At 32.4% G+C, this 19,405-nt stretch overlaps 2 protein-coding genes across 2 annotated transcripts in view; both read left to right on the plus strand.

Annotated features, from left to right (window-relative positions):
• The first annotated feature begins 60 nt into the window (after positions 1-60).
• On the plus strand, positions 61-903 carry LOC149909172 (uncharacterized). The gene has a single exon (XM_090120250.1). It carries the CDS (start codon positions 63-65, stop codon positions 855-857), a length of 795 nt encoding a protein of 264 aa, XP_089976376.1. The 5' UTR covers positions 61-62; the 3' UTR covers positions 858-903.
• Positions 904-8,658: 7,755 nt separating this feature from the next.
• The window catches only part of ds (dachsous cadherin-related 1), a 252,376-nt gene continuing 241,629 nt past the window's right edge, over positions 8,659-19,405 (plus strand). Inside the window, exons 1-2 of the mRNA XM_090101410.1 lie at positions 8,659-8,829; positions 17,196-18,942. Coding sequence (XP_089957536.1) covers positions 17,239-18,942 — 1,704 coding nt within the window. The 5' untranslated portion in view covers positions 8,659-8,829; positions 17,196-17,238. The remainder of the gene's footprint in view (positions 8,830-17,195; positions 18,943-19,405) is intronic.

The following is a 19,405-nucleotide window of genomic DNA, read 5'->3' on the forward strand; positions in this document are numbered from 1 at the left end:
TAATTACACGCGAGATGACAGAACTTGGCATCAAAATTCAAATTGGCAGTTGCCAAATGCCAATGTATGTCAATAAATTGTCAAGTGAAAACAACACAATGAACACAAATTGCCCTCAACCTGATGAATCTTCAAATACTTCAAAGAAACTACCCAACAAAAAAGCTTGGCGTCAGAAACGAAAACGCTTGAACAAGCAGGGTAGAAAAGAAATCAAAAGGAACAATAAATTGTCATTCACAATGTCTACATGGGCAGAGACCTTCACTTTAGCTTCGAATTGGCAAATAAAACATCAGCTGGCTTATTGGAAAGCGCGAGCTAAGGCACTTGAATATGAGAACAGTATACTGCATGATATAATTCGTAAGAATTACCTCGGGAACAGTTCAAATACGGATAACACGCCTGTCGAATCGGAACCTATAGATCAAGATGAAATTGAACATACCAAACAAGAAGTGAGCCAAACTGGTTATAACCAAAATGATAATCAAAATAATGAACAAAACGACGAAATGTGCGATGAAGTGTGTTCCGATAATGAAGAAGGGAACGAAGATTTTGAAGTGAGTGAGGAATTTATAGAATTTTTACGGACTAATGCGAAATTTAAGGAAGATGCGCGAATAGAACGCGAGAAGTTAAAAGCAAAGCAACAAGCCCAAGAAGAAATACAAGAAGAGAGTGAGGATAGAACTATAATGAATAATGAACAATTAAAGGAACTGTATGGAGAAAAGTGGCAAAGAATTAGTGCTTTACAAATGTCCTTAATGACAGATTTCATGAATAAAAGTGACGAGTGTAAACCTGTGTACTGGCCTAATATACCGTTTAATTTTAATTATAGCTAATACCTACTATAAGCAATTATTTGTATTATTATTAAATAAATATACATATTATAAACACAACTTTTATATTTTTTTTGCATTTATTATTATTAGAACAAGCATAAGCATCTTTTTGGTACGCTTTACTGTTGCTGAAAACCTATGACATAGATTAGGGCTTTGACATAGTATTTGCATTGTTGCACCAACTAATGTGTATACAGTAATCGTATGAAGTGTATCTCATGTGGTAGGTATTAGTTTAATATTTTGTATGAACGATATCTCATGTTTCATTTAAAATATTAGTTTATTAATTTAAATGGAAGTTATTGTTGTGTCCTGAAGGTAACATTCTGCTATCTATTCAAACTCAAACTCAAACTCAAACATTCATTTATTCAATTAGACTACTATTTAGTAGCACTTTCAAATCGTCTTTACATAAGTATTTTTAACATTTACCACCGATTCGGGAAGCAGTATCTATGGAGAAGAATCGGCAAGAAACTCCATATTATATGTTATTAAGCAAGATAGCTTTTGAAATGTGAATGGATGGATGTTTGTTACTCTTGTTAACATAAGAACAGCCATTCTTATGTTACAAGTAATAAGTTATGTTACATTTTTTTAATGTTCGGAAATGCCCTTACACATCCCCCTTGGCATGAACAGCCATTCTGATGTGAATGGAATATAGTCAATTAAAAAATAATCTTACTTATTAATCACGCCCAAAAGTTATACTTAAGTACTGTTTACACACGTACAACAAAAGTGAAGGTGCAGGCGCAGATAGAATTGCATACTTTTAAAAAAATTTCCCTCATTATTTTAAGGACTAAATTTATAATTGATGCAATCATACTACTGATACTTTATTAAATGTTTTTCTTCCTATTAGAAAGATTATATATTAATTATAAAGTGAAGTCCCATGTCCTCTAGTGGGGTAAGGGACAGATGTATTATACATCTGTTTCATAGATAGATTTTATTTAGGGACAAGTAGGCTGTAGGTGATCAGTCTTCTGTGTCCTGCCAGAACGAGACATTTTTTTTTCATCTTCTCCACCTGGAATCAAACCCAGGACCTTCTTCAGGACCAGGAGTTCTACGCTTGTCGCTTACGCATCAACCACTGTACCAAGGAGGCGGTCACAATGCAAGTGAAAGCGCAGGCTATAGATATAATTGCATACTTTTAAAACATTTTCCCTCAATATTTTAAGGTTTAAATATTTTAGGTTTAGAGACATTTATTTTCAAAGTTTCACAGTATTTTACAAAGTTGTACACCTTGACAAAAAAAATTAAAAAATTTGCGGGTGAGTGGAGATTATTTTGTGCAATAATATCGTCTTATGACGGTATGGCTGTGTTCGTGAGGAATGTTTACACGGATATAAAGCAACTAAATGTGACATCGATTGCATGAACTAAAATAAATATTAATAGTAAGTTTATTTAAAAATTAGAGTAAATAGTAATTTAGTGTTTAGCTATTTGAAGTAATTTAATTAATACAATCTTGTTTTTTTTTTTTTATATAATATGTATAAGTATAATAATTCATAATATGATGTAATGATTTTTAATCTTTATTTTAAAATAATCATAAAATATAATTACTTTTTATGTTATATTTAACACTTTATATTAGTTATATTAATTTATTTTTTGAAGTAATTTTACTTTTGATTTTTTTTAAACTAGGTAAGTAAGTATGTGATCGTTGTTATTTTTATTTATATTGCTGATTTTATTTTATTCACTTATATTTTTAAGTTGTAATTTGTATACACGATAGTTATTTCAGGGCATATTTTCATTCATTTTATTATCGAGGTATTCATATTGACATACTACTGATACTTTATTAAAAATTTTTCTTCCTGAAAGTTTATACATATTTATATTAAATGATATTCAAAGATTGTGCACTTTAATTGTTTAGGAGATGTAGTTTTAAAACATGTTTCCTTTTATGTAAAATTTTATCTTTTAAATGATACAGGTGGAAAGGTTTTGTAATAGAATTGCCATGAAAGGAAGTTTTTAATTTATAGAAATATTTTTATTGAATTGACTGGTTGTACCAAATATTCATACCTATGTAAAATATTTGTAAAAAATGTAAAATTATAATATTTGAATTTTTGATCTGCAGCTATTTATATATCCTAAGTATATTTAAGCATCATTGTTTCTTATTACTATATTTTGTCATAAAAATTACTAATTGAATCCTAAGTGCCATATCACACTAGCGGATTGCGAGCGGTTTCAAAGCGGAGCGGGTGCGCAACGAATACGTTGCGGGCGCGCAACGAACACGCCGCGGTTGCGCAGCGAATTCGTTGCGGACGCGTCATTTTGTATACTCTCGCACAAAAGCCAGCCCTTCCGCCTTGCCTAACTTCCATTCAATATTTCCATCGTTTCTGTAGCACTCAATTTTTTAACCGTACTGTGGAAATGCACTTACTTAACAGTTAACTAAAGATGTAATAACAACTGGAGTTGTTAAAAAAAGGTGCTATAAAATTGAATTACTAGGACTTTTAGAATGTACCATACATTCCAAAAGTATGTAACGACTGACCAGTATAATCTCTCCCATAGCAACGTATGTTATAAAGAGATTTTGTGAACCTAATTATGAGCAAAGTGATAGTGAGTTGCTGGTTGCTTGATAAAATTTTCTATTCACTGCTATTTATCTAATAATAAGATAGCCCTGTTTTAGTTAAGGAGCTTTAACATTTATTTCACTAATGAACTTTCTTAATGAGCAATTAAGTTATCTGATTGCATTTCGACCAAGATTTAATAGATAAAACAATACCCTAAACATTAACATGTTATGAAACTCGTAAAAAATAATGATCTCATAATTATTATACTATCACAAGTTATAAGTAACAACCAGCACGGATTCCATTTTGTTAATGAGTGTACATGACTGCGACGTAAACGTTGCGCATCTGCCACGCGTCCGCAACGAATTCGCTGCGCAACCGCAACGTATTCGTTGCGCACCCGCTCCGCTTTGAAACCGCTCGCAATCCGCTAGTGTGATATGTCACTAACATTAATGCGAAAGTAAGTAACTGCCTCCCCTGTCAGTCAGTCTGTCTGTCAGTCTGTCTCCCCAACACGACTCAATTACTGAACCGATTAAGATAAAATTTTGTACACGGTAGCTTGAGACCTGAGAAAGGACATAAGATAGATTTTATTCTAGAACTCACACGAGAAAGGGAACTGCGGATTTTTCTTTGACAATGTGGGCGAAGCGGCGGGCGGAACCAGGGCGGTTCAGAATAAAATACCTAATATTTGAGTCATCCTTAATTATTATTAAACGTAGTTAATAAATTTAATACGGCATCACTCAATGAACTTGTGTTGTTTTTTTTTATTTTATAAAATTGCAGGAGCAGGTGATCAGGAGACTGTCGCCGAAGAATTCCAACCATACCCGCGGCCCCAAAGCGGCTCGACGGAACACAGTTCTTAGGGATTTTTTATTCAATTTGTTTTTATTTCAATAAAAAAAACCTTTATCATTGAAAATTCGTTGCTCTATCACGCTACTACTAATGAATAAATTTTATTTAAACCTATGTAAATTGTAAAGATATATTACGGCCGAGAGTTACATAAATCTAGTTTAACCCCCTTCTGATAAAGATTGCAATCACAGACATATATTCTGTGATTACAATAGTATGTTAAACACTGACGTATTTAGACATTAAAGATTTTAACTGATTTTTAACGCGATTTATTCATTACATTTTTTCATGCTATATTTGTAATTTTAACCGACAGATAAGTTAAACAGAACTAATACAGCAGTTATAAAACCATTGTAACAACATAAAAATAAATCCCCTGTTTAAAACTTCAGCTTTTCGTATCAGACATAAGTGGCGCTTCAAAATCATTAGAAATTAGCTTAATGCATATATCTAAAGCCATTATAAGCTTAATTTTTGCGTTAATGTTTATCCATTAATGAGGTCTAAAAACATTTTAAAGTGCTTTTTTATTTTATTCATAATCAATACTGTTTGATAGCTTGTCAAGTGGGATTTAAAGGTAGTTTATTTTTTTGGATTTTGAAATATTATTATTATTTTGCTATCAAGTATGTTATACTAAAAAAGTATCCGAAATGAATCTTCATGCCGGGAATGGAAATAACAAATAGGTAACCACGTTGTAAAAGTCAATAGACGGTCTTCTTATTTATGCATATAGGTAGTAACAATATATTGATTTACACAAATTCAATGAAATACCTTGAGATAGATGGCGAAAGAAAATATATAAAAAAATCTTTATTTGTTTCAAATTTTTTTACATAATATAATTACATATGCTGCATTGAACCCCACACTAGGACCCCCTGTGTTGTGCTTGCTATATATGATAATATGACTATATTATACAGTTGATTAAGTTACACCCAACGCTATGAAGCCAACTAAAATGGCGCATCTAAGTACATCTATCATAATTATAATAAAACTGAAGCATTAACACAATTGCAATAACAGTTTTGCTACGGGAAAATGTATTTTAAAACACTCAAGATATCAAAGCCTTGACCTGCTGGATTAGAAGGGACCATACTGCTGGCGTAAATGATTTTCCGATAGAACCTAATTGTACCTGTTTCTGGAGTTATGGCGTAAACCGCATCAGAATCCGTTGCGTAGTTTTAAAGATTCTAGCATACATAGGGACATAGGGACAGAGAAAGCGACTTTGTTTTATACTATGTAGTGATAGTAAGTATAAGCGGTCACGGACAAACTGTATTAATTTATTTTCATATTATTTTTTTTTTCATTAACAAGGTTACAATTCCGATGTTAAACAAAATGATGTTAGATAATAATTAATAACCATCGTCATTGTTATTAATTATTGTTCTATGAGTGTAAGTGAAGGCAGATAATATCTGTAATATCTATAATATTATTATATAAATCGTCAATATTTCGTGCAGCTCATCGCTCTACCTCGGCAAACGTTCATAGACGGTAGTGATCAAGAACCATACTATGGCGGTTGCCTTCTCTACTATAAAAAAAAAGGTTTTTGATATTGCCGATTTTTAATAAATGTTTTCTGCTGTATGTATAGACACAATAAACACAAGGATATACTTATTATTTTTCTATACATAATATGAGAGTGGCAGTCTGAACTTTATGTAGGTGATACATATTTGTGTTGATTTCTTGCAAGTGGCAGAGGCAATAATGTATATTAATTGGAGTGAATGTCTTGGTAAGTATAATTAATTTTACTGTGAATTATTTTACCGAATTATATTATGAAATATATGAAATATATTTTTTATTTGAAATTGTATTAATTAATTTATTCCCCATTTACTTACATGAATGTAAATCAACCACTAAAACATTTCAAATAAAATGTAGCGTATAATATCTATCACAAATTTGTCAAAATCTGTCCCATGGTTTTTAGGCGACTGACGAGAATTCAAACAGATAATAAACAAGAAAATGACTAATTCACTATGTACTGTTATGAAATCTACAAGGTCGTTTTACTAAACATATGTTTAGATTAGTACAAATAAAACCATTTTATTTTTTAGATACTGTAAACCGCATAGATATTACTATTCTATGTTGAACTTCTTTCTCGAGTTTTACATTAAAGGTAAGCGTTTATCTCTACATTAAGAGCGAGCTATAAAATTGTTAAATTATTTAGAAATATTCCTGATAACTTCCTTAGACGAGATTATGGTGCCTTTACTAAGTTGTACATGCTTTTTAACATATTTCAATCTATTTATTGATAATTGATATCTGTATTTAACCTCTTTATGTTTGCATTTGGAATTTACAATATTTTGTATTTTACATATTATGTTCGATCTCTTTCACATAATAAATACATTTCTTCACATATTCTCAGTCATATTTTCTGAATTTTTAGGACAATTTCAGGAAATGTGACTTTGATTTTTGTAAGAATCTTCATAAATTTTATATTTTTTACTTTTTATAATAATACGGTCAAGTTTTGTCATAATTAGTCTAGCCTTCAATCGTGGTTGTCGGGAGTCGTAAGAAATAGAACGAGACACAGATATAGTTTATTATAATATAACAGGGGCTGAAATAACGTTATGCAAGTCAACATTGTTTTATTGGCAGAAATCGTGATCGTGATAACATTTTTCATAGCAGGTAAATATCACTTTCGAAATCGATGTTCTAGAGAATCCTATTCGCTTCGCTTTCATGAAATTGTTTGGTGTTTAGGTGATTCTGATAATGATAAATTTTCAGTGTAAAAATGAATACAAATTTTTATAATATGTACTTGGGTTTGTATTCTAACTTAGTATGTTAATTAAATCAATAAAATATTCGAGCCTGGTGCATTTATAACTCTGACTGTTGCACCATAAAGTATGGGCCGTAGGTATGGGTGCAGATATAGGTTCGATTTCTAGTATACCATATTATTATATCATTATTTTAATCTTAATTTATAACATAACGATTTTGTAATTTGTGTCAATGTCATTTTGTATGAAAAATAAAAACTACAATAATTCAATTTAGATAATTAATAGTTATGCTCTATATATTTTATTTCTTACCTCTACCAGATAGCTGGAGCATCTCAATGAGACTTTTGATACTTACAAGACATAATTTTTGTTTCATACTTTCTTACGGAATAATTAATGAATTTATTAAATACAAATTGACACTTTTTCAGCGTAACACCATCCTATATTTCTCACACCCCTGAAAGACGCTCAGTATAATATCATTATAATGAAAAGTACCTTATACGTTTTATATAGTTATCCGAATGTATTATAATTTAATTACATCATTCTTATAAATTATTTTCGTTCGAATAAAGTGAAATATTAAAGGTAAAAATATTTACTCTTCTATAAATATTGTTTCATATTTTCATAAAATAATAAAATACATCGTCAGTTGTGCTGAAAACTTCTCTTACCTGTCTTGACTTCAATGATGAGTGGATGTTAATAAAAAAGGCTCTACCTGGCAGTTAAAATACTTTAAAAAAATATATGAGATTATTACTAAAGAAGGAGTACAGTTTTTAATGAGTATTGAATCTAGTAAATATAAGTAAGAATATCAAAAAATAGCACACATTTGTAAATAGTTTACAGTAAATAACTCGTACTGTCGATAAAATATGATAAACACCTGACGTTTTCGCGATAACGGTGATATTTTGAGCGGAATTTTTAACTCTGTTTTAATTAATTCTATATTGACGTAAATAACATCTTGATGACTTGTAAATTACTATGCAAATACAAATTCCAGTTAAAAGAAAGCATTTCCTATCAACTTTAAAGACTCTACATTGAGCACAAGATATCCGCTCGCGTTGAAGTCTTTTTCACTGAACGGCCGCAACTCTACATTACTGGAACAAATAAACCTCACGCATTATAATTACAATAAACATAACTATTTTATGTATTCACAAATTCAACCAGTCCAGAATAAAGAAATAAAACCGAAACTTCACCCGCTGCCGGCGAACTAAACGGCTGTCATACAGGAATAAAATTTAAAATTTACAGTGCGAGATAAGGGTACAGAGTATAAATAATTGTATAGTGTTATCATAACGTTATCCACGGATCAACCGACGTCCCTATCCACTATCGAGGGAGGCTCGAAATTGGCGTTCAAAACGGTATGCGAGCAACCTGTTATGGCGGGCGGGAGGGGAGCCGCCGACGCCGGCAGTGCCTGCGCGAGCCTTGCCGCGACCGAGCGCCTCAACGCCGACACACGTGCAGTGAAAACTTGTGCCAAACAGTGCTACCTAGATTCTTGTATTCAGTGTTAATTCGGATTGCAGTGTTGTGCTCTGTGTGTGCTATAAACGTATGATTATGAACGGAACTGCGTAAAGGATTCTGGAGGTGGGTTCCAAGTTTCACTGACTTGCTAAGTTGGTCCCGCTTTTAAGCTAAGGCGTAAGCTTGCGTATCACTGTGCTCTTAGTAGACAAGTAGCTTTGCGTAATGTGTACTTTGCAAGGGCTCTACATGTGACTTTGTAAGAGTTAAGTGATGTAGAGCTTGGAATTTCTTACTGTTTCGAATTCGACCGGTATTATGAATAAGGACATCTTGCTATAAAGCATTTAATCCTTATAAAGGGTTAAAAAAATCCATAACGAGCGATACACTCAAAAAGTTTCGAACCTTGAACTTAAAATACTAAACTATTATCAGAACCACATCTATCTACAATAAACAAGAAGAAAACACAGGAAAACGTGTTCACCAATATTATACACATGCACGAAAGCTTTCAAACGACCAGAGTTTTCAAGTTGTAGAGACACAGCAGTACTTAGACTTTAGAGTTTGTATATTTGTGATAAAGTCACGTGGAAAGAGAGTTAAACGCTCTTATATCTCAATGATCATCCAAAGTTCCTTTCCAATCCATAAATAGACAATATAGAAAAAGATATACAAAAAATTGTTAAGTTTCGCAAAGTAAACAATCCCCATAGCTCATCCTCCTACGTAGCCTTAATCTCGCCACAAATCCGAATCTTACTCTCAGTCGTCAGGCATTCGCACCTGGCATTGTCTATAAAACCCGGCCCATTACGCTTTATGGACTCGGCTTCAGATAACACATTTTATTTCTAATTACTTTTTATGTCGGACCTAATGTATCAGGGCTTTATAGCATCTAGCTCAGGAAAAGCGGTCTAATTCTTAGACATTTGTAAAATGTTATTGCTAATTTGGAGGTATACGATCAGCACACAAGATATTAATTACAAATTAGGACGACATAAAAATCAGAACTTAAGCTTTATTTTAAAGATATAAATTGCTTTTTTAATCCTTACAAAATCAGGTATCTTAATTAATTGAAAATGCTACCATAAAATCATTATAAATCAATATCATTCAATATTATCTACCATAATGAAAACAGTTAAAAGTACTATGAAGGTTGAATTAAAATATTTTAACTATTTTGATACCACAGACTGAGAAGTTATCTATGGAATACCTTTCTAAAGATACAGGATTAGGAAAGATAACGCAATAAATAGTTATCTGTAATTCCAGTATAAATTCTAACATGGATTAGATTCGTTATAATATCCATATATTAAAATTAAGTTTAAATGATTTAAAAACTTGTACAAAATATTTACCATTTATAGGACAATAATATACATTTTATTTCACGCTTGTCAAAAATCTATATTTTCAAGAAGAGCTCGCTTATTTAATAGATATCAATAATTCGTACTAATTTACAATTATTTAGTAAATTTAAGAATGAGTGTGAACACAAAAAAACCAAATACATAGATATAAATATTAAATCTAAAATTTCATGACAACTCTATCTAAGAAAGCTTCCCAAAGCTTTCAACAGAGTATATATATGTATGTAACTTTTCCTTGAATTTGCTTACAGTGAAGTAGATAAGGAAGCAATTTAGTCTAATTATTTATAGTAATGGTGAAATTACCTGTCCATACGTAATACAAACTTGATGACTTAACTGTAATAGACATTTTTTAATTATCTACGTTCGAGCTAGAGACTAGTTTGTCTTACACCTATAGTATATATACATGGTAATCATTAGGATACAATCGGGAACTAGTTTTTTCATACTGTTTTGTAATTATGCAATTTTTGATACTGTTTAGATAAAGAGATTGTTGCGTGAAAATAATTTATCGAATAAATTCAAATGTATGTATCCAGCTACTAAGTTGAAGTTAGAACTAACAGTTTTAAATTATATGTTTGACTAATTGCGCTCAGCGGTTTCACCCGCGTGGCTCCACTACTGTTGGCCTTAGCGTGATGATATATTGCCTTCCTCGATGAATGGGCTATCTAACACCGAAAGAATTTTTCAAATCGGACCAGTAGTTCCTGAGATTAGCGCGTTCAAACAAACAAACTATTCAACTTTATAATATAGATTAGATTAGTATAGATTATTATGTTTTGAATAATCTATAACTATAAATTTTAAGAATAATATTTTGTTTAAGGTAGGTATTATGTTTCATTTGAATTTTAATCAGCTTAATGATAACTTAATACAGTGGTTTTAAGTAAGTTCTATATCTATTAATAGTATTACCAACTTCCTAACTTATAAATATTTTAACAATTATTAAAGTCTTTTGATATTTATTAATGAAACTAAAGGTAAAAATTAATAAACTTTAATGAATATCCGCATAATGTTATTATTAGAATATATTTTAGAAACAAAATGGTATTTGATAATGTTTGTCTGGTCTAGAACCAGTTTTATTTATATAAAATATTTCTGAGCTTTAAACCCGGTTGGCGGAAAATGTTCCAAAGCTTTAATATTTGCATATTATTGCCGTTTTTGTCAATAAATGATATTCTAACGCATTTCCTCAATTAACTACATGTTTTGTATTATATTACATTTCAGTAGCGTAATTAGCATTGTAATTAAAATTAATTTATTATAACTACTAAAAAAAGTGTTATATATATACTATATAGTAATATTTTTGATTTATGATGGACGTTTCCGTAATAGAAAGAAGTATTTTTCGTGGAAGGAACACATAAAACTGATAAGCAATTTATATATCTTTGAACTTTTGAGTGTTGATCAGTTAAATTAGCTTGTGATCTAAAATTATAGTTATCCCAATAAACTTATACTCTACACGTCTAATTACCTATTAGAAAAAACGAGAGCCTTGACATTTCTCCAATATTAAATAATTTAGGATTTTTTTCTAAATATATCTAAGATAAGGTTTTTATATTAAAATTATTGGTTTGTTGATATACTAAAGCTTTCTTGATATACTAAATTCTTAATCTGTCATTAAGAATAAATTATTATCGAATATTTATTATTATTGCCAAAAACCAAAGCACGATAATTTTCTTTTCCGCTCACTTAACATTGCCACATCCAATTATATTATAATTATCGTATGTTTTGCCGTGTATAAATGTCACCATCACTCTTCCAAAAAGACAAAAATAATGTACGGAACATACAATATATTTCTTTTATCGGCGAAAAATCGTCCAAAGATTGTATTACTTACTCGTAAATTACATCAAACGGTGTAAGGGGACAGAATTTACACTGCTTAATAAAGAAATAACACGAATTTTAAGTTTGTCCTCCTACGCGCCATTTTGAATTTGCCGCCATGTCTTATTGGATATTTTAAGAATGCTAAAGTTGTTATTGACATAAATTGTTCAGGTATTTTATGTGTTTAAGAAATAGCTACAGGCGTGTTGAAGCGAGTACTACAAAGCATCGATTGATAACCATCATATTCAATGCAAAGTAGGGTATTGGAGTTTCTTTATGCGAATGGGCTCTATTTTTATTTAAGCCATCATTGTGTTGGTCGCCTTTTTATGGAAATTTTATGTAGGCATTCCTTATTCGAATTGTTGTAGAATACGTTAATAATGTTATAAAACGAACGTTTATCAGCTCGCATAGCTGCGAGTTATGACAACGTTATTCTGTTTAGCATATTTTATAATATATTTTTTGTTAAAAAAAAATATTTATTATAATATCATATTTGAGCTTAAGAATAACAATTACCAGAGGGTTTATTATCAATAATCTTTCTCGTATTATAAACAAATGTACATGAAAAAAATCGTGCATCAATTGTATTAATTGTCTTTGTTTTCTCACTGGCTACATAGAAAATAAGTTATCACCCGCTCTCCTTAAAATATCACGAAAAAAAGTTCAAAATCGAACAGAACGTAAAGATTATCGTTCAGAAATCGCACAATAACTTATTCGCGCATAGTTTAATCTTTGGGAAGGAATGGTGAACGTCCGCCGGCCGCAGTATGCGCGGGATTTTTGACGTTAATTCACTGAGGCGGCTTTTTGGCCATCGCCGACGCTTTGCGAGCAATTTGATACATTTTTACTTAGATATATCTCGCTTTTTAGATCGCTGAATAATTTTTGGCGTTTCTGTTCAGCTTGTGTTACACGATTAGCTGAACGAGCATTCGGTTTTTTGCGTTCAATTTTTAATAAATGCTGATGAATATTTTATACAGGGTATACATATACCTACATAGGTATACCTTAATTTACTTAACTGTAATTTTACATTAACTGAATTGTTATTTAAATTACACAAGTGATACAAATAAAATATATACAGTTAGTTTTAAAAGATTACTAGAAACATAAAGTTATATTCTAGAAACTCGACCAATTTTCTAGATAGGTTCTACATTCGATCATTATTTAAAATAAGTGCTCACTTATAATGTACTTTAAATTCACTTAAGATAACACTTCCAAGTTATTCTAGGAATATGATCAAATTTTTCATTTAGATATCAGTAAAACGTTGGACAGCATAAGTGCATAATATTTATATAAATGGCTGCTCTTCACGAATCGTGGCTGGCAATAAAAAAGTAATTTTATTATCTAGACGACGCGAATGCTCGGATACGAGGATTTGGGAACTTGTTATTTCACTTTTTGTGATATATTTAAAAAATTCTTCCGTTAATTGGTTAATATATTGACGCAATTAATGGCGGTGCTGCGTATTTGTATGGTTCAATAATATTTTGTATGGATCCTTCATAAAATATTTATTCTAAACCCTTATCTGTAATAGAATAATAAAAATTACTTGAACCTGTTAGCTTTGTGCAAAAAATCAAGTCAATCGGGTGTCCCGTTGCTCTGTCTGCTCAGCACTATGATATCATACAAATATAATTATTAGACATGTAGTGTAAATTTGGAGAAATTATAATATGTTTCATAAAATGTTGACTAAGCTAAATGCATACAAAAATTTTAAAAGCTGAAGGCCTAAAAAGGCATTTATTTCAACATGTAAAAAGCGAACGTTTGGCACACCTGCTAACTACACAGTTATATATATCCTAGTGTGTTATTGTTTTAAGTAAAACAATAGTACCTAAAATTTGTTCGCTAATAGCGAGCCCAATGCTACCTGCGCATACGCCAACAAAGGGTCCTTACAATGAAGCTCTGGCCAACGAACAGACGGACATAAAAATATATTTGTTCTACCTATTGTTAACGTACAAAGTTGAGATAAAATTACATGTCATTAGTTTTGATTATTTACAAGGCATATATTCGTATAAACATAATATATGCGTGTACGTATAATTTGGTATATATTTGAAATTATTTATTCCTTATTAAAAATACGCTATGTAAGAGATAGCGTATTTGAGATAGAAGTACATTGAAGATTGTCAATAGATTGATTTACGCTATAATAACATCTCCAGGCACTGCATCTGAAAATGTTCACAGTATTGTGAACATTTTCCAAGTACCATTCAGTAGTCGACGATTGTTAGAAGATAGAGTTTAAAATTAGCTTCAAGAATTATGGCCCATTAAGTGCAATTGTTAAATATAGGTATGTAAATCTTGATTAAAATTACAGTCATAAAAGCCAAGCAATAGAACTCATTTGTGTTATTGCCAAAAAAACAATTATAATTTTCCTTCGTTAGTACTGAAATTCTAAATTACATTGTTATAAAATATAATAATTTATGTGCGGAAAGGCGGAATTATCAAAGAGGATATTTTTAATTTGTTGTGAAATATTCTAGACGTAGCCATGTTTAAATTACGTATATATCTATCTTGATCACTGTTTATAAATAATCATAAATGATTTTTATTTGCGATAAGGCAAGTGTGCAAATTAAAATTTGCGGGTGTGAGATTTAATAAGAGAACAAAAAATTAATGGCTTTAAATATTCATTTAATTTTGACTTATGTGATATGTATTTTACATGTATGTATATCATTATATAAGTATTATATAAGGTTATACCTATAAGTATTATAACCTAGCTTTCCACCCGCGGCTTTACCCGCTGTATCTAAATCCTAATAAAGTATACATATAAATTACTAGCGACCCGCCCCGGCTTCGCACGGGTGCAATGCTGATACTAAATACACTACAGAAAAACTGTGAACGTTGTATATAAAAACATAGCGGCCCGCTCCGACTTCGTATAGATAGCCTGGCGGCCGGCCGGTACCGCCGCAAACGCTACGTCCCGCAATTTTTAAATCTGTAATATCTTCGAAAATATTCACTTAAATCATACGGTGTAAAGGGCCATATAGATCTATATTAAACGAACAATGTATTCAAGGTATTTAATTGGTTAAGGATTAATGCTGTATTGGTTAAAATCGCATCGAAAATAAGCCATTATTTTTCGTACAAAGTAAATGACAAAAAAATGTTATTGTGGGTTATCCATAAGAGATAGACATATACCATCGCGGACTTTTCTATAGACCTTTTCAATGTGTATAATACTTAGTACATTATTTTGATAAAACTCGTAGGGTTCAGCCTGCGTTTGCAATGTAAGCGGAAAAAATGTAATTTTTTACGACATCACTTTAGAAACCTCAAAAATAACAGTACTTCTCCACTATTTAATGGATGTTATTATACATATAAACCTTCCTCTTGAATCACTCTATCTATTAAAAAAAACCGCATCAAAATCCGTTGCGTACCTAGTTTCAAAGATTTAAGCGTACAAAGGGACATAGGGACATAAGGACATAGGGACAGGGAAATCGACTTTGTTTTATACTATGTAGTGATAAACCTTCCTCTTCAATCACTCTACCAATAAAAAAAACCGCATCAAAATCCGTTGTCCGTCCGTCCTTTTAAAGATTTAAGCATACAAAGGGACATTCACATAGGGACAGAGAAAGCGACTTTGTTTTATACTATGTAGTGATGGTCAACTCATAATTATTATAGAAATAAAATCAGAAATTTTAAACTCTATCAAGTCTGTCTAAAGTCTAAACTATCCATATTAGTCCGTTTATGGTATATTTGTAAATATTTTAAACTTGGTACATTAAATTGTTAAATAAAATAAATTAATAATACATAATTTCCTTAAATTTATAAATAATAATCAATAAGTAAAAAAAAATCCAATACAAAAAAATTCTTACCACACTATAAAGAACTTCCTTTTGTAATTAAGTCGTAACATGACATTCGCGATTAAACACATTAGCACTATTGCAATGTAAAAATGTATCAACCACTTTGCACACGCTATCTGCCATTCACCCAGACATCGCCACGGGTCCCGCTAGTGTTAATGGTGATACCGGTCTTAGGTATTCAGCTTAGACTATAATATACTAGCGAATAGCGACTCCATTTTTCTTAGTATTATGTATGATTAATAATTTGGGATCGAAGAAAACAGTGCTTATTGTGGGCCATGATATAAGTGAGGAGTAAAAGTTGCATTATTTAAACAGTCTATAAAAATTGACTGTTTAAATAATGCTACTATTTTATATAAGTATATATCTAATACTTTATATTTTTCTATTTTGAAGTTATTTTATTAGTTTTTAGACAAGATATTATATACCCATTTTATTAATCACTAGCTGCTCCGCGCGGTTTCACCCCCGTGGCTCCACTCCTGTTAGTCTTAGCGTGATGATTATAGCCTATAGCCTTCCTCCATAAATGAGCTATCTAACACCGAAAACATTTTTCAAATCGGACCAGTAGTTCCCGAGATTAGCGCGTTCAAACAAACAAACAAACTCTTCAGCTTTATAATATTAGTATAGATTAGAACATACAAAATAATATTGTAGTGTGTTCTAGTAAAAATCGCTTCTCGCTTATTAAAGCTAATGTGACTACTTCCTAACGATGACATGTGTATGAATTATTAAATAATCGAGACCGGTGCTTCTCTTTGAATTTGTGTGAATCTTAGTTATTTCCGATTAGGGTGTAGCTCTATCGACGGTTAAATAGGTTTAAACAAAAAGTACTTTTGATTCATTTAGAATTTTAATAATTTTCGGATTACGTAACGTTACGAACTTACAGCTTTTCCTTCAAATTTCATTTTTTTAAAATAAAGGTTTGATTTGCGTAATAAGTGAAATGTATAGTTTTATTAATTACAAATAAAACTTCACGAATAGTTATGAATTATACAACGTGTTTAATTATATAAAAAACATTAATAATTTCTAACAAACAACGTTAATTGTGAAATTAAGTGAAAGTGCCTGGCCATCATTTTCCTGAAATAACTTTCGATTCTATGTGCTAATTAGTAATTATATTGCACATAATAATTATAAACAATTACTTATAAGTAACATCGGCTTACATAAAATTTATTTCTTTCAATTCCAGGTGTTAGTGACAATGCGCGAGCGGTGAGAGCAACAGTCGCGCGATGTTGCGCGCAATTATCTGTCTTCTGGTCGCCACGGCGGCCGGCGAGCACGTGCGCGAGTTCACCGTCCGCGAGAACGCTCGCGCCGGCGCCCTCGTGGGTCACCTCGGCGACGAGCTTCCCGACGCCGCCCCTCCCTACACCATCGTCCCCGTCCCCGGCAGTGCCGTCAATGACGACCTCAAAATAGACCCCCACACCGGAGAAATACGGACACGAGTGCCATTAGACAGAGAGAATAGGGACCATTACGCTCTAGTCGCTATCCCCGCCAGCGGTGATAATATCCGCGTAGTCGTCCGCGTATCCGATGAGAACGATAACGCTCCCACATTCCCCACCGCGGTCATGAACGTTGAGTTCTCCGAAAACACACCACGAGATGTCAAGAGGAAACTCAATCCCGCTAAGGATCAGGATCTAGACATTTTCAACACCCAAAGGTATAATATTGTGTCAGGGAATACAGATAACGCTTTCAGACTATCTTCACATAGAGAACGCGACGGCGTTCTGTATTTAGATTTGCAAATTAATGGTTTTCTCGATAGAGAAACAACAGACCATTATGAGTTGGTCATAGAAGCGCTGGATGGTGGTACACCACCTTTGAGAGGGACAATGACTGTAAATATTACTATTTTAGATGTAAATGATAACCCTCCAGTATTCGCTGAAAGCGCGTATTCAGCTATGATACCTGAAAATGCTACTGTAGGAACAGCTGTGTTGAAAGTTTTCGCTACGGACTCAGATGCAGGTGAAAACGGTTTCATTGAATACTCTATTAATAGAAGACAGAGTGATAAAGAAAACATGTTCAAAATAGATCCAAATACAGGAGAAATTACTGTTAATAAAGCTTTAGATTTCGAGACCAAAGAATTACATGAATTAGTCGTTGTCGCTAGAGATAAAGGCGCACAGCCTTTAGAAACAACAGCATTTGTATCCATACGTGTTACTGATGTAAACGATAACCAGCCTACAATTGACGTGATATTTTTAAGCGATGACGCTACCCCGAAAATATCAGAGGCGGCGCAGTTAGATGAATTCGTGGCTAGAATATCTGTGCACGATCCTGATTCGAAAACGGAGTACTCGAACGTTAACGTAACTTTAAGCGGTGGCGATGGACATTTCGATTTGCGGACGCATGATAATATCATATACTTAGTGGTAGTTGCTTTACCGTTAGATCGCGAATCTCAGTCTTCGTACACGCTGAATGTAGTTGCAACTGATAAAGGTTCGCCTCCATTGCACGCTTCGCGTATAATCAATCTGCGAGTGACGGATGTTAACGATAATCCCCCGGTATTTCTCGAAAGCGTTTACAAAACTAGTGTCCCAGAGGCCGCTGCGCCCGGTACTCCCGTACTGCAAGTGTCAGCTAGTGATGTAGACGAGGGTGAAAATTCAGAAATACGTTACTCTTTGCTTCCCACTCCCCAATCCGATTGGTTTTCTATCGATGAGCGTTCTGGTCTTGTGACAACTCGATCTCGTGTCGATTGTGAGACGAATCCTATGCCGCGTTTGACGGTGGTGGCGAGTGATCGTGGTAACCCTCCGTTGTCGTCAACGGCCACGTTGCTTGTGACAGTGTTGGATGTGAATGACAACGAGCCGATATTCGACCAATCCTTCTACAATGTCACCGTGCCGGAGAACGAAGCAGTTGGCAGCTGTATTTTAAAGGTAAGCTCTTAATTTACTTTATGAATCCAATAAAATGTATGTTTATCGCTCTTTAAGAATATAACATAAAAACTAAATCACTTTATAATGGTTAACATACATTAGAATACAACTACCATTATATGCAACATTAAGTGATAGAATTGCTCATTGTCACTTAAAGCTTCACTTAAACTCCCATAAAAATGCGGCAGAAACTTTCTTAAAAACGCAATCTTTTAGAAAATACAAACTTCATTACCGCAGCCAATTAAAGCTTACTGCCACTAATGATAGCTATACGCGACCAATATTTTTCTATAAGAATTTAAATGATAGAACTTTCTCTGCGTGTCCATGATTACAGCTTCCGATGATACATTTATAGGCCGTCCAGTCGTACGTATTAATCATAACTGTATCGGATAGAGTCATTTCGTGATTGTAGGTTTTATTACGCTATTTACTCTTAGAACACTTTTGG

This window comes from Colias eurytheme, chromosome 4 (assembly GCF_061535395.1).
Source record: "Colias eurytheme isolate Ceu_HAF_F1 chromosome 4, ilColEury1 Martin Lab GWU primary, whole genome shotgun sequence".
In the NCBI taxonomy this organism is placed as follows: domain Eukaryota; kingdom Metazoa; phylum Arthropoda; class Insecta; order Lepidoptera; family Pieridae; genus Colias; species Colias eurytheme.